Source organism: Pelodiscus sinensis, chromosome 1 (genome assembly GCF_049634645.1).
Source record: "Pelodiscus sinensis isolate JC-2024 chromosome 1, ASM4963464v1, whole genome shotgun sequence".
Classification (NCBI taxonomy): Eukaryota; Metazoa; Chordata; order Testudines; family Trionychidae; genus Pelodiscus; species Pelodiscus sinensis.
Genome location: NC_134711.1, coordinates 27182099 through 27203704, shown reverse-complemented (window position 1 = coordinate 27203704; position 21606 = coordinate 27182099). Strand labels below are relative to the sequence as shown.

The 21606-nt window shown below is 42.1% G+C and overlaps 2 protein-coding genes across 4 annotated transcripts in view; one reads left to right on the top strand and one right to left on the bottom strand.

Moving 5' to 3' along the window:
* LAMB1 (laminin subunit beta 1) overlaps positions 1–4025 on the top strand; it is a 92635-nt gene extending 88610 nt beyond the window's left edge. The window contains exons 32-33 of the mRNA XM_075927255.1: positions 1809–1968; positions 3430–4025. Of these exons, the coding sequence (XP_075783370.1) occupies positions 1809–1968; positions 3430–3566 (297 nt within the window). The 3' untranslated portion in view covers positions 3567–4025. The remainder of the gene's footprint in view (positions 1–1808; positions 1969–3429) is intronic.
* Positions 4026–5537: 1512 nt separating this feature from the next.
* The window catches only part of DLD (dihydrolipoamide dehydrogenase), a 37528-nt gene continuing 21459 nt past the window's right edge, over positions 5538–21606 (bottom strand). The window contains exons 9-15 of one of the 3 annotated variants that reach the window (XR_012903470.1): positions 19708–19898; positions 16697–16867; positions 15750–15939; positions 14786–14923; positions 13069–13158; positions 12524–12926; positions 5538–10974 (exon numbers count right to left, since the gene is read on the bottom strand). Coding sequence is in view for 2 of the 3 variants with exons in the window: in XM_075927294.1 (XP_075783409.1) it covers positions 12861–12926; positions 13069–13158; positions 14786–14923; positions 15750–15939; positions 16697–16867; positions 19708–19898 (846 nt within the window). In the remaining variant the exon portion in view is untranslated. Of the gene's footprint in view, positions 12927–13068; positions 13159–14785; positions 14924–15749; positions 15940–16696; positions 16868–19707; positions 19899–21606 lie in introns of all 3 variants that reach the window. The other 2 variants (XM_075927294.1, XM_075927283.1) reach the window with 2 other exon arrangements.

Genomic DNA, 21606 nt, shown 5'->3' with positions numbered 1-21606 from the left:
GTTTGAACTAATGTTACTCCTCAAAAAATGAAGAGTAATGTTATTTCGAACCAAGGGGTCTGGTTTGAACTAACACGTCCTGGCGCACACTTTCACTTACTCTGATCAACAGCTGTTTCGAAACACGCCGGCGAGATCATGCTAATGAAGCGGGGGATATTTAAATCCCTGCTTCATTGACTATTTCGAATGCCTACATTTGCATCCCTAGTTTGAACTAGCGTGCAAGTGTAGACATACCCTTACATGGCAGAAAAAGCCTGCAAATCTCCAATTCCTACATGAGCAGAAAGCTGTCAGTCATGGAGAGATGCACAGTCTCCATATTCTTATGGATTACATGTAGGGTCACAAATTGGTAAATCTCAGTTCTATTCGCAACTGTCATTTACTTTTACCTTGGGCAACACTTCCCTGTGCCTCAGTTTCACCATCTACAACAGATTTCTTGCCCTCTGTGGAAGTGCTTTCTATGTATGAGAGAACACAGGAAGTACAATACATTATTCAGTTATGCCATGCCATATTTTGTACAAGATTTATTGTACACTTGTAATATGGCACTTTGAAAGAAATTCCTCCATCACTTCAGTTACTGTAGAAACGATTCCATCTCTCAGTGTAATGCTAGCCAGCCTGCTCCTCTAGTTAATGTTTGGAAAGAAGTTATCTAGAGTACAGGAGCAGCCCGCAGCGGGCTGTGGCAGCTGGCACCCCAGGTGGAACACACGATCAGCGCCCCCACCTGCATGGCCATCAATGGAGTGATATCATCATCAGGTGCCCCGTTGAAGGCAGCGCCCTAGGCGACAGCCGAGTGGGTCTATAGTCACGGGCCGCCCCTGCTAAAGTAGCAAATATTTTGCAAGCATAGCAGTGTCTCTTGGCCATGTCTGCATGGAGTCCCTCCCAAAGTCTAGTACCTCTAAGAGGGATTCTGATTTATTTTAGCCTTCAAGCAACTGACAACGAAAGTTCTGTCAATGGCTCACTGCTCCAATCTATTGTCTACAATAAAGACCTCTGTCTCAAAGGAGCCTTTCCTCTCCCATGAGAGTAAGATATCTGAATTAACCTTTAAGCAAGACTATTAGGTTCAAACAAGGGGCTCTGAAATCTTGCTGAACACGTACAAGGGTTTATTATTGAGCACTGACAGAGGAAAGACAGAAAAGAGTGATTACAGATCTTATCAGGCACCTTACATGAAGGGTACATCTAGACTGCATTGCACTTTTGGGATACCGGAAGTATCTCGAAATAGCAACACTGCATCTTTAAATGCTCTCCCTATTTCCCATATCCCTGTAACCCTTGTGCCATGAGGATTAAGGGATTTGTTGGAATAGCGCCTTATTTTGAAATCTGGCACTGTCTACACAGTACCAAATTTCAAAATAAGCTCTTTTGACTTAGACTCATAATAAGCTACGTAATTTGCACTATGCAAATTGCGTGGCTTATTCCAACAGAACAGTGCTGTCTAGACACGCTTATAGTGACAATTTCCCCATATTCTCCCATACTGCAGGTGGCACATTTCATGCTGCTAATATTGCTGGTGAGTTTTCAGAATTCTAATCAACAGACCAGATAATCTGGTGCATCCACTACCTGTCCCAATAAGTCTCCCGGGCCAGGGATTGGAGGGAGTTGTAGGAGTTGACTTTGCAAGTTTTACATTTGATGGGACCTTCTCCCCACCAGGGATATTTAGATACCATCTGTTCCAGTGGTGAAACATGCATTTGCTTTGCATAGTTTTCTGAGCAATAACCCCACCTTGTGTTGTGAATCTGAAACTGCAGGTACTTGACAGTGATCTGAATGCCAAATATAAAACAGTTGAAAACCTAATTGCCAAGAAAACGGAAGAGTCTGCTGATGCCAGGAAGAAAGCTGGAATGCTGCAGAATGAAGCTAAATCACTGCTAGCTCAAGCAAACAGTAAACTCCAACTGCTCAAGGGTAAGACTGCACGTATGAGAAGGTGGTTTTTGCCGATTCTGAAGTCATGTTTCATGTTGCAGAATGAACTGGGCTAATGTTCATCAGCTGGAGGTAGAAAATAAACTTTTGACTAAACTAATTACTGGAAGTTCATACACTTATGCATGCAGAATATGGAATACTGTTCAGTCAAATGATGATTCACCCAACAGTGGGGTGCATCCACTTCTGGGTAGAAAAGCAGTCACTGTTCAACAGCATATAACATAGAACAACTGTTTAGGAAAGAAAATGAAAATTTGTATCTGCTTGGAGAATTAGATAGGATAAAAAATGTTCTAACTAATTCGACCAGGCTAACATTAGGGATGTGAAAGGTTAACCAGTTAACTGGTAAGTATCACCCTAAAGAGGTAATGCTTACCAGTTCACCGTAGAGGCTGGAGCAGGGGGCCTGCCTCAGCCCCATGGAGCCCACCACAAGCAGGGGCTGCGCCAGCCAGCTGGAGCAATCCCTGTCCGTGGCAGGCCTGGCCTGGTCCCCACTCCCGCTTACACGTTGGCTTACCAGGAGCTGGCTGCAAAGCCCGCAACAAAGCTCTTGCCAGCCCCACTCCCAGAAAAGAGGCTTCACTGCAGCAGGGAATCCTCCCCAGGACCAGAGCCGGCAAGGGCTAGTGGCCCCACTCCCGGGGAGGCTTCACTGCAGGCTCTGCAGCATAAAGCTTATTTAAACCCACAGCACATGTAACCATTTTTTTAGTGGTTACACAGTTACCTATTTAACCGACTTTTTACATCCCTAGCTAACAAATGTCAAGTGCTGTAGCACGCTGAAAAGATTAAAAGCTGTGATTTCCTGCAGCACCTTAGTCTTGAATCTCTCTCACTATTAATCTAATCAGATTGGGTTATCATAACCCAAAGTGATACAGACAGAGTTACTTCTGGAAAACTGAAGTTAATACTAAATGAACAGTTTAAAAAAATTACTATATTTAGAGCTATATACTGAAACAGGAGGGGGAGGCATATAGCTATATTTAGAGCTATATACTAGCCAGGAGGCTTTCCCTCTGCTTTTACCAGACCTGAGGAAGCTGTACTCAACCCCCACCCTCTCTTGCATATATCAACTATTGATTTGCAATAATTCACTGAATAGTCTGACCATAACTAAACCAACACTCACTCATCTCCTTTCAAATCTGTATTTTTTGTATAAAAATTGGCTTAGAGATTCTAACCTAAAGTAAAAGACCCAGATTATGTTTTCATTGATACACAAGTACTTCCTCCCCATAGCATTGAGACAAGTTGTCAGGCCCAAATTTGTATTTTATCTAATCTCAGGCTTTCTACCTCTAAAATTTGAATTAATACTTTAAATACAGGTATGACAGCTTTCCTAGTTTCAGATTTTACTGTTGAAAAACAACCGATAGTCTTCTGTTGATATTTTTCCCCCTTTCCCTGCAGATTTGGAAAGCACATATGAAAACAATCAGAAAGTCTTGGAAGACAAAGCCAAACAGTTGGTGGAGTTAGAAGAAACAGTGCGTTCCCTCTTACAGGCAATCAGCCAGAAAGTTGCAGTATACAGCACCTGCTTGTAACTAGGAGGGAAAAGTGTCTTGGACCCAGTGTATCCTGGATGGGCTTTACAAATATTAAGTTTGATAAACTAGCTCTCAGTGGCATCACACTTAGGCTATGTCTACACTACGTGGAAGCTTGACTCTTCAGAGGTCAATCTTATGGCCTTCGATTGAGCAGATCTAGTATAGACCCGTAAATCAAACACTGAGGTCAGCTCCAGCCAGCATCTGGTACTCCCCTTTTTGTGAGAAGTAAGGGAAGTCGACATGGTATGGAAATTGCGATTTAAGATACGCAACTGCAGCTACGTTAATTACATAGCTGGAGTTGAAGTATCTTAATTCAGCCTTCCACTGTAGTGTAGACAGGCCTAAGACCTGGTATCCTTGACGGGTTTCTCAGTTTTTAAAGTTACAAAACCAAAGAATTTTTTTCTTATGTTGAAAATAAAAACATAGTACTTTTGTACCACTGTATGTATCTAGTATGATTCATTATCTTCATTGCTACTGTTACTAGTAACTGGAAAAGTAAATCAAATATTTACTTCAGTTTTTACAAATATTATTTAATCCAGTTAGAGTATGTTCTAATAAAATCTTAGTCCTAAAGGTGGGCTTTTCATAAATTAATTTTGACTAAGAGGGCTCCATTTTCAGTGAAATCAAAAGTGTGACAAATGAATTTAGAGTGAAGAACTGGTGTTTCTGCCTCAATTTCAGAGGAGCTGGGGGGAGGGGGAAGGAGAGTTGTTTTACTAGCCAGCATTTCTACTTGAATAACTCTCCACTGGATGTCCGCTTGAACTCAAGTTAGCTGGTAGTTTTGACACACAAGTTTCTCTTTACAGTTCATAGAATAGAAAACTAGGACTGGAAAGGACCTCTAGAGGTCATCGAGTCCAGTCCTCTACCTTCATGGCAAGACTAAATAATGTTTCTCATTTGGGTGAAGTATTGAAAGTCAGTATTGAGACCAGTTTGGATTTCAAGTAGTAGTGTCTAACCTCTTATTTGATAAAGCACCACAGGACAAGACCAGCTTCTGGAACTAAAACTTTATAACCCTGTGGCTGAGTCTAGACTGGCAAGTTTTTCTGCAAAATCATCTGCTTTTGTGGAAAAACTTGCCAGCTGTCTACACTGGCCGCTTGAATTTCCACAAAAGCACTGACGAACTCATGTAAGATTGTCAGTGCTTTTGCGGAAATACTATGCTGCTCTCGTTCGGGCAAAAGTCTTTTTCCGAAAAACTTTTGCGCAAAAGGGCTGCAGGTTTGCTCGCGGTGTCCCTGGTCTGCTGGAGACGGTCTCCAGCAGACCAGGGGCACTGCGAGCAAACCCGCAGCAGCGGCGGGTTCCCTCGCTTCTGGGGCTTTGCCAGAGCAAAGCCTCAGAAGCGCGGGACCCCGCCATGGCTGCGGGTTTGCTCGCAGTGCCCCTGGTCTGCTGGGGACCGTCTCCAGCAGACCAGGGGCACCGCGAGCAAGCCCGCTGCGGCTGCTGCTTTGCTCCCGATGCCCCTGGTCTGCTGGAGACGGTCCCCAGCAGACCAGGGGCACCGGGAGCAGCTTTTCTCGCCCCGGAGGTCAAGGTGGCTGACCGCTGCCTGTGAGCTCCGGGGCAAGAAAGCCCCGTTCGTAAGTGTGGATCCGACATAAGTCGGATCCGCGTAAGTCGGGGACTGCCTGTATTCCAAATAGTGTAGATAATGCATGAAACTGGGAGTCTGTTCTCCCTGTGGCAGCACAAGGGGAATCCAAGGGTACCTCAACTCTGGGTCCGTGTGTGGGAGCCAGGAGCAGTGACAGACACTTCACTCTGTCAATTCCTACCCTAGGAGGGGGGCTGAAGGTACTCTCCAGTCAGCTGCCAAGCTAGTGTACTGACAGCAGGTACTTTGCTTCCAGACCATGTGACTTCAGATCAGTTTTGCCACAAGGGAGAAGAGGTGAAGATAAGGGCAGGAATATTTATTCCTGTGACGACTTACTGTAAACAATCTTTATTGTATAACATGGAGTACATAGTTTTATTAAATCATAGGACATACACACAGCCACTGGAGGAGTAAGGCACTGAGAAACCACATGCAGCCAAGGTAGGATGTGGATACACAAAAGTGGTGAAGAAGGTCATTTGGTCAGTTGATACTTAATTTTTGACAAGGCTTTCCTGACTAAGGCAAGCCCCCCTCCCACAGCTAGGCATTTCTTGCTTCACAAATTCTCGTTGGGAGGGTTACATGAGGGAACCAGGAGCAATAAGTTCCATGTGACTTCAGGGCAGTTTCCCTACTAAAGAGGGGAGCAAACAACCAGTTCAGGGGTTGCAGAACTCAGGTGTTGGACAGCTGATTTTCTTTAGTTTCTGGTTTAAATGACCAGAGACTGAAAAGGCTCTCTCCCAGGGTGTACTGGATGCAGGGATGAAATGCACAAACCATGCAACTTGAGCGAAGGGGAAAATTGTGCTTGTGTTGTCTCTACCATTCACATATCATCGTTGGCTTCAGAGTGATATTCTTTGACACTTCAACACTGTCCATAACACATTCACCATCTGAATCCATTTTGTGTCCTTTGGTGATGATGAGGGGATCTGTGCAGGGTTAGGGTTATTTTTCTCTTGCAATGAGACTAGCTCATGTGTCTTCTGAGTTAATCTCTCTTCAGTGAAAACTTTAATCTCCATTTGTGGATATAAGAAAAGTCCTATTCTATGTATAGACTTGATTTCAAACTTTTCCATGAGCTATTGCAAGGCTTAGGATTTGAGTTGACTTTTTATCCATCAATGGCAGAAGGCGGGAGATGCCTTTTTCAGTTTTTTGTATCAGTAAGTGGAGAGTGAGTTGTGATGACTGTTCCAGATAATCTGATTCTTTCTTGAAGGGCTGCAGGAACTCCATTAATATGCTCAAGGTCTTGTGGTCAATGCTTATCAGTGAGCTAAGTAATCCCCCCCCCCTTTTCTGTCAATGTCATATTCTGTTCCTCTGCTCTTCAATTTGAGTAGTTTGCTGTTCCATTGTGTTGCCATATCTTTCAGAGACTTTTGTGGTCTGCTCTGAAGTCCAGGTCTCCTACGTATGTAACCACATTTTGGCATACATTGATCAGTTCAGTTACTGCTTCTTCCTCCTGGTTTGGTAGAACTTGAGGGCTGCAACCATGTTCACTCCCCAGTCAGTAACTAACACTATCTGGTTGGTAATGCTGTGTATCAAATCTGAGTACCTAAATAAGAGCTGATTTGTTCAAGACTACAACAGGAAACTGTTAAGCTGAAATTCACATGTAAATTTGACAACCTAAACCAAGGTTTAAATAGACACATCGAATGGTTCTCACATTACAATAGGTACTTTTCCAATTAGGTATTCTCACCTCATCACTGTCGAAGAAAAGCCGCATCCACTCTGAAGTAGTTAGCTGATTCCACTGTGTCTTCTCTGTATCCTTTTTCCCCTTCTTCAGCAGCTGATGAAGTGTGTTGTAGCTCATGAAAACTTATGGTCTAATATGTCAATCTTTAAAGAGCTACTGAGCTCCTTGGTTTTTTTTTTGTTGAAACAGACTAACACAGCTACCTCTTCTGAGCTAATCTGGCATTGGCACCTATGTTAATCAAGCAATGAGAATATACAAGGAATCCCTCACTATAGATTACCTCAAAGTCTTATGCCTTTAATAATTCATGAATCACAGCTGTCTTGTGTGATGACATTTCATGGGTGAATATCTAGTATACATTTATGTTTAAGTTTGAAATCCTAGTTTTATGACTACTTAAATACACTTTTGTTTGCATTTGATACATGCAGCATATCCAGCAATAGTATCACCCTTTTCACCAATAAGAAATTTGCATGTATCCCAAATTGATTTACCTTTCTCACTTTCCTTCAAACTATATGTGTCAGTACTTAAATTTCTTTTCAAGTTCCTTTTCATTCTCCATTGACCTAGCTTTTCAAATACATACAGAAGTTACAAAGTTTTCTGGTGGCAACTGACAAGGAAGTACAGCAGGGATTTCAATTTGTCCTGATGAACTGACCATACATTAAAAAAGCTGACCTTTTGCCTCATGGTATTAGTGTATCTGAACAAATAGGGTGCCTGGTGCAGGCCAGGGCTCCCCATTTCATGGTAAAAGCATTAGGGTGCAGAGTGCAGCATGCAAAGTGAAGTGTGTAAAATGCATGATCGTGTGGCAGTGAAGTAGTGGACATAGTACAAGGTTGCTTCATCACAGTCATAACCAGGGCTCACCAAGCCACGGCGAGCCCCACTCGCTAGCCCCGCAGTTCAGCACGCTGCGCATGCACTGACCACACTGCAGTGCCAAGCTGGGCTATAATCTACTTGCCTAAGCTTACCTAAATTGTCGAGCCCTAGTCATAACTCATACTTTTCCATATGTATCTTTCTGCTGTGCACTCACTTAACAGTAAGCAACATTAAAGATACCTACTATCCTATCACCATAAGGGCCAAGAGTCTACTTCTGCTCTCAAACTGCTTTTGCTAATGCATTTTGCCCTTGCAGGTGCCACAACTAAGGAAACCGCAAAGCTGTCTGAAGCTGGAGGCTTTGAGTTAAAAACACTGCAAAGGACTTGTGATTCCAGGCTCCATTACTACCACGTTGCTTGGCAGCCGCCCAGGGTTGCTGTCACTAAAGGATTCACAGTTCCAGCCCCTGCCTGAGCCATTTAAATAGGATCTTGCTACCTGAGCCACTGCCTGGAAATTTGGTGGCACAGGCAGCAGGATATAAATAGAAAGCAGCCAGCTGCAGCCTGTGGGTCCGATCTGGCCCCAGGGCCACATCTTGCCCAACCCTGGGTTTATGGGGTGTGCACCACAACATCCCTCACCTGCCAAGAAGCATGGTCAGGGCATAGGTGGCTTATCCCACTCTGTCCCACCAGACATTTCTACTGGGAAGAGGCACAAATGCATGTACCCCAATCCCATTCCTCAGTAAGGGCAGGATAGTACAATCTCATGCACCCACACCACACTCCTCCACAGGAATGCCCTGACCTTGTACCTGGATAAGTGCCTGGCAGACAGGCAAGGGCACCTATTTTTCAAGAGACTCTGGTCACTAATCTGCCCCTGCAGGGGTGCATGGCTGGCCCCATCACTTCAGGCCCTATGGGCTAGCAACTGGGGCACAGGCAGAGATGAGGGGAGGGGAGGGGTTTTGCAGCAAAGAAGTGTTAGAGGGCAGAGCCTGATGAGGCTAAAGGGCAGCACAGGGCCTGTGGTTACGGGTGTTACATCACAGATGTACTAAAAATCAGTAGAGGCAGCATAGGGTGATAGAGCCCTTTTTATAGTATCTGCAGCCACATCAATATCCGCCAAAATGATTTGTGGATATCCACAATAAGAAGCAGATATGCATGAATTTACAGGACTAACAAATTTAAAGGATGATGCATTTGTTTTGTAATTTGACTTTGTATAGAGACCTAGTTATATCATATCTTGGTTTTCCAGACAAGAAAGGGCAGAGTCTGAAATGCCTAAAGATTAAGGCTGTGTTTAAATTTGCGCAAAATCTTGCCACCCGTCTACACTGGCCGTGAGTACTTGCGCAAGAACACTGATGTTCTAATGTATAAAATCAGTGCTTCTTGCGCAAATACTCTGACACTCCCGCTCAGGGATAAGCCCTCTTGTGCAACTGTTCTTGCGCAAGAGGCCAGTGTAGACAGGCAACGTGAATTTCTTGCGCAAGAAAACCCGATGGCTAAAATGGCCATCGGAGCTTTCTTGCGCAAGAGTGTGTCTACACTGGCATGGATGCTTTTGCACAAAAGCACATCTCTTGCACAAAAGCACATGCCAGTGTAGACGCTCTCTTGCGCAAATGTTTTTGCATTAAAAGTATTTGTGCAAAATCTTGCCAGTGCAGACGCAGCCTAAATGTACACAAACAGTGGTAACTGCATTGTATAGGGAGGGAGGGAGGGAGAGAGAGAGAGAGAGAGAGAGAGAGAGAGAGAGAGAGAGATGAGTGTTAGAAATATATACAGTACAGGAAAATCCTGCTTTAGCCAATTGAAAATTGCAGAACGTGTGCTACAGCAATGAGGTCTTCAACCACGTTAGCCAGTTATATAGGCAAAATTCTGCATCTTTGACTGCAACAGGAGTTTAAGGAATCTTTTACTGAACCGTCTTCTCCTAGATAGAGAACATTTTACAAAGAGCTCTTCCACTTTCATATCCTGGAACCCACACAGCTCCCTATAACACTGCAAACATAAGTTCAGGGAGTCTGTTAACGTGCTGCCACTTTTTCCCTAGTCTTCATTTTGGTTTTCAAAAGTTGGTTTAAAACAGTTACATATTTGAAAAATCATCAAGTACATGGCTGTACAGACACTATCTCCTATGTTTAATGATTAAGACTTTCCAAAATGTGTCATTATATGTAATACATGCAAGACATAACTGTGCTTCACTCATATTTTAGCTATTAGTGAAAATCTGTTTAATTCAAGATCTCCACTGTATAGCACTGAAACAAATTAAGTTTGGCAAGAAAAATTAGTTCAGCTAAAGTAGTTTTACCTCAACTTCTATTCCCATTTAAATTGGATACTTACATATAGCAGTATAATCTACCAAGTTCTCGCATTGTGTTTAATTTCTTGCCAACAGCAGACATTTGTTAGAATAGTTTTGGATATTGGACTTTATGCTCCAAACTTGTCCCTCTGTGGTTCTTAGTACCCTCATTTCACTTCTTTACCCTTTACAACTATTCCTCTGTATGAGTAGTTGGTGTAGAATGGTAAGCTGAGAAAAGAAAAAATACATCAACAGGATGTGAGGGCTTGAATTTTATTTATTTAGAGAGTTGGGAGATCTGGTTCTCCCTAATCTATTAGTAAGTAGTTGAGAGTCCATTTCCTAGGTTTTCTGTTTTGAGAAAAACAAGATGAAATGTGTGTAAAAATTCACCTTAGTGTTCAAACAGGTAGAGAGCCCTTCAAAAAAGGGGGGAAAGCAGCGTGAGTTTTCCCCAAGATTTTGTGAAAATTTCCCATTGTTTTGGTGAGCTTCATAGTAGAGAGCAGGCATTGTGCAGAAGGGACATATAGAAAGCTTTCAAAAAACATTTATCCAAAAGGCAGAGGTGGATCAAAAGTAAATGCATCATGGATCCATCATAATATAAGGCTTCCCCCTGGAGGACCCCCCCCCAATTCCACATGTCCCAGATCTTCCTCCCCCAGTTTCACAAACACACTTCATCTTCGCTTCACTCAGAGTTCTTGCTATCACTTCCACGTAAACCCACGTAGATTCTGGCTCTCTCACCAACTCATGGGTCCTTTCAGCCAGCTCTGAAGAGACAGGCTCAAAAGGGCCCTGGCCTCAATCCACTTCTGCACATACTGAAGATAGTCAAGAAGAGACAGAAAAGCGTATTAATTCCAGAGTTTTACCACTGTTTACAGTTTTCTAAAAATACTGATTAACCAACTGCTGATCATATTTCCATTATTCAACATACATAACAGATCACTACAGAGATCAACTGCTATAAAAACAGCAAGAGAATACACCTACCAAAAGTCCCATGCAAACACAAAGTTGAGTGGCTCTAGTGCAAATTTAAAAAAAAAACACACCAACCTAAGTATGTTTCCCTCCCATTAAGATTTAGAAGCAATGAGTGTATCTGACACCAAGACCTATAAAAATTAGGCTTTGGGGATCAGGACAAAATAAATAAGAGTCAAATAAAGGAAGAAAGGAAGCCCACAAGGAAAACAAGCTACACTTGTACAGTATTTCTCTCATGCAAAATCACTGTGCAAATTCGAGCAGTCCACAGTCTTATCCATTTATGCATTTCATTCCTTCATACCCAGCAAGTTTCTGCCCCCCAGACATAAGAGCTTGGCCAGTTTCAGACATGCATTATATAGGTCTCCAGAAATTCTCCCGTTATTTCTCCAATAGTGCAGTTTTAGACCAGTTCCAATGACATGGTGGGAAAAACACCAGAAGCCAGTCTGCACTTGCACCAATGAAGCTGAGCCTGTGCTAAAGCAATGGTTGGAGAATTTCAGAAAATCCTTAATGCAGATGAGCTAAGGGAACCACGATAAGGAGTGCATGGAGTTAGCTGCACAGAGGAACTCAAGAACTTAATACAGGAAACTAACCCTTCTGCATCAAACTCTCTAAAGTCACCTACAAAAAGCTTGAATTCCCCAGCCAAAGCATTTACTCATGAAAGACTGGAGCCCTTTCAAGTATGAAACATTCCCGCTGCAGGAAAACAGATTCTAAAGTAATAGACGAGAGACCAGACAAAGAAATGAAGAGGAGACAGAAGAGGAGGAGGGAAGAAAGCACCCTAGAATCTGCTGGGGAACTGACACACACACTACATCAGTATGTTTGGAAAGAGCAGAGAAGTGCCTAACCATCGTTGTTCAAGGTGCTGTTGCACATAGAACTAATGCTGCTTAATTTTTAAAGCATTTCAAGAGAATTTTAACAGTCTCTGGACAATGGAAATTCATTAGAAATGAGAAGATGGATAGGATTATGTGACAATAATATTCAATTAATTTTCCTCCATTGAATTTTCATTTCTCCATTAATGCTTGATTTTTTTTGCAAGTGAAAGCAAAATTTTACAGATGTGTTTTCAATATGAAAACAATATGCATGGAAATGAAAGGTACTGACACTGCCAGACTAGCTTTCTACAAAGAAAAATCTTCAGTTCACCTACAGTAAATGGCCTCATCCAAGTAATCCCTACTCTACTAGGATCCAAGTAACCAAAAGCTATGGTTTCTGCATTTCAGAAAAAAAAAATGAAACCTTTTACTAAAGAATGCCACAACAACTTTGTTCAGAGAGGACAATGGCATTTTTAAGTGCCAGCATTCCACTGGAATATTAGTATTCCAAATGATAACATACCAGCTATGCAGGGCAATATTAGCCATGTGTGTTGGCCAGTGTTCTTGATTACGCTGTGCAGCAGTGAAATGTTCATTTTTATAAAAAAATTGTTCTCTCTTTTAAGCTTGTTTTCTGAAACACCCATGATGCACACAGTTTCTAAGTGTATTAATATACAGCAACAGGATAATTCCATTTGTTCCAAAACCTGTATGTTTAAACATTTGATATTTAAACAAAGCAAATTAACTTAATTCGGGTTCTGAAATACTCAAAGACCCAGTCTTCTGCAAAAGCCAACAGTCCATTTTCAGAAGAAATGTACTATATGTATACAAATGATTGTGCTTGCATTTTAGAAGTTGATAGCTTTGCCAAAAGAGGCTGCGAGGTTTGCTTCCCTGAAGGCTTCTGACACCGTCTATAGGAAGCAAAAACAAAGGTAGAAGTCATTAGAAGAGAATAAGGGGACAAGTATTTAATGCCTATGTAACTATGTATGTTTTATGCCAAACACTGAGGAAAAAAGTTACAGAATGATAGATTACTTAATGCCAACTTACTGGATGGGCATGGCAAACTCTGGCTACATCTTCACATGATGCTCCATATTCCATAGCAAGAGCAGCTTCATTAATCATCTCTCCAGCACCCTGCATGTAACATATATTTACTGCAAATTGTACAACTGCAAAGACATGCAAACAATGAGCATGCTAGCTTACTAGTTAGCTACACTACAGTCAGCTTGTCATAAGTGTTCTCTTCTGCTAAAAAACTAATCACATTCAGCAGTGCTAAGTATTAGCATCTGGTTAATTTAGTTAACGCCTCTACCCACAGGTCACACATAAGGGCTGTGTCTAGACTGGCCAGTTTTTCCGGAAAATCAGCCGCTTTTCCGGAAAAAACTTGCCAGCTGTCTACACTGGCCGCTTGAATTTCCGCAAAAGCACTGACGATCTCATGTAAGATTGTCAGTGTTTTTCCGGAAATATTATGCTGCTTCCGTTCAGGCAAAAGTCTTTTTCCGAAAAACTTTTGCGCAAAAGGGCCAGTGTAGACAGCAGAGATTTGTTTTCCACAAAAAAGCCCCGATCGCGAAAATGGTGATCGGGGCTTTTTTGCGTCTAGATTGGCCATGGACGCTTTTCCGCAAAAAGTGCTTTTGCGGAAAAGCGTCTTGCCAATCTAGACATGCTTTTCCAAAAATGCTTTTAACGGAAAACTTTTCTGTTAAAAGCATTTCCGGAAAATCATGCCAGTCTAGACGTAGCCACACAGTATAGTTGTGAAAGAAAAAGGATAAAAAATACAAAACAATTGCACTGTTGTATACATTGATCACATTGGACTGCTGTAATAATTTACACCAAAGCAAAAAATGACAGAATGCAAGCATACTAAACCAAAATCTCATTTTCTATATTGGTGGCAGTGTGAACAACACCCCAATTATACACAAATTGCCAGTAAGGCAAAATAAAATGTCATTCTGCCCATGCTATTCTTGATTATTGTTTGAGACGCTAGCTCAGTTTCCACTGCATGAAATCAACACTTCACATTGTTCTGTGCAGCCCCCTTCTGGAGACCCATGTAGAGTACCTGATTAACTCAAAAAGGAGTGGCATCCACAGCCTGCCTTGGCCAGAAAATTGTAAGATTCAATTCAGAGTTAATAAAGTGTGTAAAATAAATGCTAAATATAGTGACACAAAGAGACTCAAAGCTTGCCCTGTATTTTTTTTGAAGGAACACTCCAGCAGGCACAGTCAGGGGGAAGGCATGCATATCCAGATCCAGGTTGGTCACCCCCCTGTGCTCCTTGGCCAGAGTGAGGAATGTAGCAAACTGTGCACTGTCCTCTCGTTCCCTGATGAAGGATAACAGCCAGCAATGTTCCCATACAAATCGGAAGGGGGAGAGGGAGAAGAGTTTAATCCCCTGCACCCTCTCTAAAAAGCTGCCTGGGGGGGTAGAAGGCTCAAAACTGGGGCAGTCTTGGACAGGGTTGGGAGCTGTGGGGAGGAAAGGTCACCTCCAGGCAGTCCCTTTCACCTGCCTGATGATTCTCTCTCTTTTTTGTATTATTTTATGAGAAACAATCCCATTCCAGCCACATCCCAATCCTTACGCTCTTACTGCTTAGGAGGAGTTCTTGAACGAACAAACAAACGAACCAACGCACACACGCACACAAATGCTCTCAAATATATAGTAGATCACCACTGGAGCTGAGAAACAGAAAAAGAAGTACCCATCTTTTACAATACTTACTGCGCCTAGAATGTGAGCACCCAGCATCCTGTCTGTTGATTTCTGACTAAGTATCTTCACCAAGCCATCTGTGTCAGCATTAGTTTTAGCTCGGCTGTTAGCAGCAAATGGAAACTTTCCAATTTTGTATTCTGTCCCCTACAAAAATAGATATAGGTCACTGACAATTTACACAGTGTATTGCAAGAATGGGTGAAGGTGTAATTGTGCAAGAAGGTGCTTACAGTCTTATATACTCAGCAAAAAATATATTTGTACACATTCTAAAATTCACTTGATTTTTCACTGTAGCTTAGATGGCCTATTTGACTAATGTAAACCCTTGGCTCGCTCCCACCCAACTATCATTATATTTTACTTTTTATATTGCTCTCCATCCATAAAACTCTCAAATATTTAACACCTGTTACCAGTATTAGATAAAATATGACTATGGAAGAGTAGTTCATCAGCATGAACTGTATAAAAATGTAACTGCTCTATCTTACTTTGGATGTGAACTATTTAAATTACCTCTGACAAGAGACCAGTTCAGAGTGATTTCAAATAAAATATTTTCTTACTACAAAGGAATATATTACAGACCTCAATTTATCAAAAAATAAACCAATCAGCCCACCCCAAAACCTCCCAACAATCAGGTATTCCCAGCTAGACAGTACACTATCTACATTTACAGGCCTGAACAAAGCACCTGCTTTACACACTGTTGGCAACAGGGAAAGATGAAGATCATCAATTAACACTATTCAATAACAATGCTAATGTATGAACTTTCACATTGATTCAACCCCATTTGATGCCAAGATACCTGCCTTTTTATATCAGAGTATTGATGGAGTACGTGATTTTTTTGGGGGGGGGGAGGGGGGACACATCTATGGTGATTCAGCCACAACTCATAAAAGTCTACATTAACACATCCAAGACCCTAAAGTAAAGTAACCCAGAGAGAAAACAGTACCTCCTCTTTTAATTGTTCCTCTGATTTGCCAATCCAGGCAACTTCAGGATGAGTGTAAATTACTGAGGGCACACAGTTATAGTCAATGTGAACTGCACCTCCAGCTATTCCCTCAACACAGAGAATGCCTTCATCCTCAGCTTTGTGAGCCAGCATTGGCCCAGCAACTACATCACCTATAGCATAAATGCTATGAGACAAATGAAACAAAACACTGCTGTTTAAAAAGAACATATAGAGAATTTCAGCTACATTATTATATGACAGACATATTAGTTTAAATAAGTTTGTAAACAGAAAGTCTAACAAAAATATATTAAAGTAATTACCCATTGTGTATTGTTTCTATACTCAATTTGCTAGATTAGCCCTCCAATCTAAGATTAGTAGCTATTTTCTACAGGTTAGCGCTACTTGTATTTTTGCAAATAGCTTTATAAACTTTACTGTACAGGAGGCCCCCGCTTTGCGACGGCCCAATTTACGACCCCTCACACTTACAACCTTTTCTGTAAGTGCAGAAGGGGTCAAAATCCCCTGACTTATGTCCTCGGCCCTGAATTTACGACGTCCCCGACTTGCAACACTATCTCCGAAACAGATCACGTCACAAGTCGGGGGCAGCCTGTAATGTATGAAGTGCTTACTTGCCATGTCTGAGCTGATTTAACCCAAGAGGAAACTAGAGACCTCATCCTATACACTATTCTCTGCCTCTTTCATGCTATCAAAACACCCTGCCATTGAATTTTCCTTTCCTTAAAAAAGTTAAACTATGTTCAGTTACTATTACAAATGAAATATATTTTATAGGTTAATAAATTTCTCTTTCCACCTTTTTTAAAGATATTGCATTCTAAATCAAAATCCTGTTATCTTTGTAGAATATATGAAGTAAATGTGACTAACTGAAAGCTACTAAAAACTGTTTTAAACATCTTGCTTACTTTGGAATTTTGGTTTGGAATCTGGTGTTGATTGGTATTCTACCCTTGTTATCAAGCTCAATTCCAACATCTTCCAAACCAAGGTTCTGAGTAAAAGGACGTCGACCAATGCAAACAAGTAACACATCACAGGTGATCACTTCTGACTTCCCACCAGCAGCTGCTTCAATACTGAAGAAAGGACAGAAAAAAAAGTAGCTGTGAAGAGATGCTACGTACAATAAAAATATGAAGATGTTAAATATAATTGAGACCTGGCAACTTCTTTGACTAATAAATCTAAATAATTTAATTAAATAATGGAGATTGACTATCTCCTAGAACTGGAAGGGACCTTGAAAGGTCATCGAGTCCAGTCCCCTGCCTTCTCAGCAGGACCAAGTACCATCCCTGATGAATTTTTGCCCCAATCCCTAAATGGCCTCCGCAAGGATTGAACTCACAACCCTGGGTTTAGCAGACCAATGCTCAAATCACTGAGCTATTCCTCCCTTCAACCTTGTTAAAGAGATTGTCATTAAGAGGAATAGGCACTGAAAGGTCTCATTAAAATGTAAGAAACTATTTCAAGCTATAGTATGCTTAAGAATATAAAAACAGTACTAGCAGTTGAAGTTCAGTTCCTACTATAAAGCAAAATTATAAGATTCATAAAATGTATCCCCAATTACTCAATATTTTATCTTGCATCCTCTGGTTTTATATTACAAATACTAAAACAGTAGCCACAGCATTTGTACAGATCCTTTGTCCAGAACCCGAGACCTGAGTGATCCCAAACCACAGAATTTGCTGGTCAAGGGGAGGTCAAGGCTCCCTACCTGGGTATAGGGTTCTGCTCCCGGCTGGGACTGCACTCCGGACTGCCTGCCATGCTGCATCTAGCCCTCCCCGATCACTACACCAGCTCCAGACAGGGGTGCCCTGCTGCCTCCAACCTTGGCTATGCCTCCCACAGTGCTAACCCGGGCTGTGCACCCAGGTGCTGAACCCGTTGACTCCAGCCCTGGCCAGGATTACGCTCCTGGCTGCCAGTCCTGCCGCCGCCAGCCCTAATCAGGGGTGCACAGCATCACCCCCAACCAGGCCTGTGCTCCCCACCTTGCCAGCCCTTGCCAGGACTGCGCTCCTGGCTGCTGACCCCGTTGCCTCCAGCCCTAGTTGGGGCTGCACTCCTAGCCATCAGCCCTGGCCAGGGCTGTGCTTCCCACCATGCTGCCCCACTGGGGCTGTGTTCCCCACCGCCAGCCCAGCCAAGGCTGCATTTCTGAACCTGGCCAGCCGGGGCTCCCTGGTCCAGTAATATCCATGGTCTGGCACAGACCAGAGAGTCCTGGATTTTAGAGGTTTGACCTGTACCTCTAAAGTTAAACAGCATTGTGGAAATGCTTGAAATCATTCTATTGCAAGATGATTCTGTGTAGATAGCCCAGGGTTGCAGATGGCAGGGAACCCATCCTTCCTGTATAGGTTCCCCATCCAAAAAAAGCACCCTTATTGACTAATCGAATAATCAATACAAACTGCATCGACTATTCAATTAGCCAAAGAATTGAAATTTTACATCCTTAAATTTAAATTTCAAAACTGTAAGGTATTAAAGTTGGAACTGAAATGGCATCCGTCATTCACTCCTCTTGGCATTACGTAAGATATTGGGAGTTTGAAAAAAAGCTATGCAAGTTTTATCCCTATGTACGGAACTGCAACAACTGAGTAAGATTGAGTATAGTTTAACCTTAGCTTTTAATTTAGTTCATGTTTGTACTCAAATCACATTGTCATTGTTTATAGTTTTATTTATACAGTAAATTATACCCCAAATTCTTATTCTTATTGATAAACTAGGCAAATATAACTTAGATAAGGCCACGATAAGGTGGGTGCATAATTGGCTGGATAACCGTAGTCAGAGAATTGTTGTTAATGGTGCTAAATCCTGCTGGAAAGGGATAACAAGTGGAGGTTCCGCAAGCGTCTGTTTTGGGACCCGTACTGTTCAATATCTTCATCAATGATGTAGATATTCGGATAGACAGTACGCTTATTAAGTTTGCAAACTGGGTGGGGTTGCAACTTCTTTGAAGGATAGGGACATAATTCAAAATGACCTTAGCGAGTTAGAGAAATGGTCAGAGGTAAACAGGATGAAGTTTAATAAAGAGAAATGCAAAGTGCTCCACTTAGGAAGGAACAATCAGTTCCATACATACAAGATGGGAAGCGACTGTCTAGGAAGGAGCATGGCGGAAAGGGATCTAGGGGTCATAGTGGACCACAAGTTGAATATGAGTCAACAGTGTGATGCTGCTGCAAAAAAAGCAAATATGATTCTAGGTTGTATCAACAGGTGTGTTGTAAGCAAAACTCGTGAAGTCATTCTGCCGCTCTACTCTGCACTAGTTAGGCCTCAGCTGGAGTACTGTGTCCAGTTCTGGGCGCCACATTTCAAGAAAGATGTGGAGAAATTGGAAAGGGTACAGAGAAGAGCGACAAGAATGATTAAAGGTCTAGAGAACATGACCTATGAAGCCAGGCTTCATGAACTGGGCTTGTTTAGTTTGGAAAAAGGAAGATTAAGGGGGGGACATGATAGCGGTTTTCAAATATCTAAAAGGGTGTCACAAGGAGGAAGGAGAAAATTTGTTCCTCGCTTTCTGAGGACAGGACAAGGAGTAATGGGCTTGAAGTGCAGCAAGGGAGGTTTAGATTGGACATTAGGAAAAAATTCCTAACTGTCAGGGTGGTCAAATATTGGAATAAATTGCCAAGGGAGGTGGTGGAATCTCCCTCTCTGGAGATATTTAAGAACAGGTTAGATAGATATCTGTCAGGGATGGTGTAGACAGAGCTTGGTCCTGCCTTGAGGGCGGGGGGCTGTACTCGATGACCTCTCGAGGTCCCTTCCAGTCCTATGATTCTATGATAAATCTAAAGCTGTATTTTTAGTTCGATTTCTGGTAGGGAAGTATATATCTATGATTCCCATATATCATGTGTTAAGCACTTACGAAACATCAATTTTTCCATCTGGCCTCTTGGTGGCACCAGTAACCTTGGTATTTAATTTAAATTTGAGTCCTTGTTTCTGAAGGATGCGCTGAAAGTTTTTGGAGATCTCCATATCAATACCCATTCCACCAACATGGCTTAAGAATTCAACAGCTGTTACATCTGCACCAAGACGCTGCCAAACTGAACCCTGCAGTCAATACAATAAATCATTATTTTGTTACAAAAAACAAAACTTTGAAAAAGAAACTGCAGTCCTCCATATTTGAATAATTACTGTTTAGAATCTTCATAATAGGGGCAATGCATACTGTAACAGGGCCCTCATCAGGCCACTACAATGGTGATAAACATATGTGCACACGTATATACGTATTCCTAGAGTTATTAGATCAGCCGTGGCCAACCTGAGGCTCATGAGCTGTATGCGGCTCTCCCCCCCCCCAAGTGTGCAGCTTGCAAAGTCTCCCTCCCCCCCCCCCCCCCCCCCCGTGGCTTGGAAGCCACCCATGCACCCCCAAAAATGGCCCTCTCCTCCTGGCTCCCTGTGCAGGAGAGCCATCCGGCGCGGCCATGAAAGATGTAGAATTAAAGATGGTGTTGGCTGGTGGGAGCCTAATGGGGCCAAAAAGCTTCTAAATGCGTTTAAATGTGATCTCTTAAAGGGGCAGAGTGTTTGTTTTTTTTTGCTCGACAACTTTGCCCTGGCTCTTTGGCGCTGGATCCACTGCTATCTTGGCTCTTTGCCCAGAATGGGTTAGCCACCCCTGTATTAGATTGTTTATTTGTACTAGGGCCTGTGAGCTTGTTGTGCTAGGTGTACAAATTTAGAATTAAAAAGTCAGGCCTTATCCCAGAGATCTGTCCACATCAATACAATGCAAACAGCTAATGAAACAAAAAGGCAAATGTCGAGGCACAGGAACAGTGAAGGGAAGATACACAATAATATAAGCTGGCTTCCATGTAGATTAGCTGAGTACACTACTTAGCTTACTAGTTGCCTTGGCAATAGAACTAAATGCTGTAAGTAGATACCTATTAAAATAATTAGATCTTGGGTATAAAAACGTTCAGAATCCAGAAATCAGAATGTAACCAAAAAACCTAAATGCAACAAAATCTATAGTGTTCCAGTACCACTGGAGCAAAGTCAAAACAATGTCAGATTCTGCTTAAGTGAAACTAAAGCACTCGCTGTCAAAAGCACTGCCCTAAAAAGCAGATAAACATTATCACCCCTCTGTGAAAATACTACATCTCTTATGCAAGTCTTTCCCTCAAGCACATGCACTTCACGGATAAAGTAAAATATTGAAGTTTTTCCCCCATTAAAATCAAGATACAGGGCTGATGAGTACATTTAGTGCTGGGCTTTAGTGGGTATGCTCTGACCAAATTTTCAATAAATTTTGTAAGATCAATATATTTTTTAAATATTAGATCTATATAGGAATGGGCAGGATACAGGGTGAGAAAAGAGAAGGAGACAGACCTAAAAGTGCTGATTAGCCTCTTTCAGTCCCAAAATGTTACTCCATTGATTATTAGCTACAATAAACATAACATCCTATCAACAAGATTTCCTGATGTTAAATGTGGCAAGTGTGCTTAATTGACAGCTCTTTAGCATGAAGTTCTCTCACTGTAGAGAGCAGATTCAGAAGGAGAAACTGTAGTGCAAACTACCTCAGAGCACTGAACTGGGAGAGCTTGAGAGGCAAGAATATATTTCACCCTTTATACTCATTCAGTTCCTCAACTCTCTGCTGAGACTTCCAACCAGTCTCAGTAGTTTTAAAAACATGGACTCTCGTCCACTGAGAACTCAACTACAATCCAGCTTTTTAGACAGAATTAATAACTGATTGGTAGTCTCTCTCACTGCCAATGAAAGG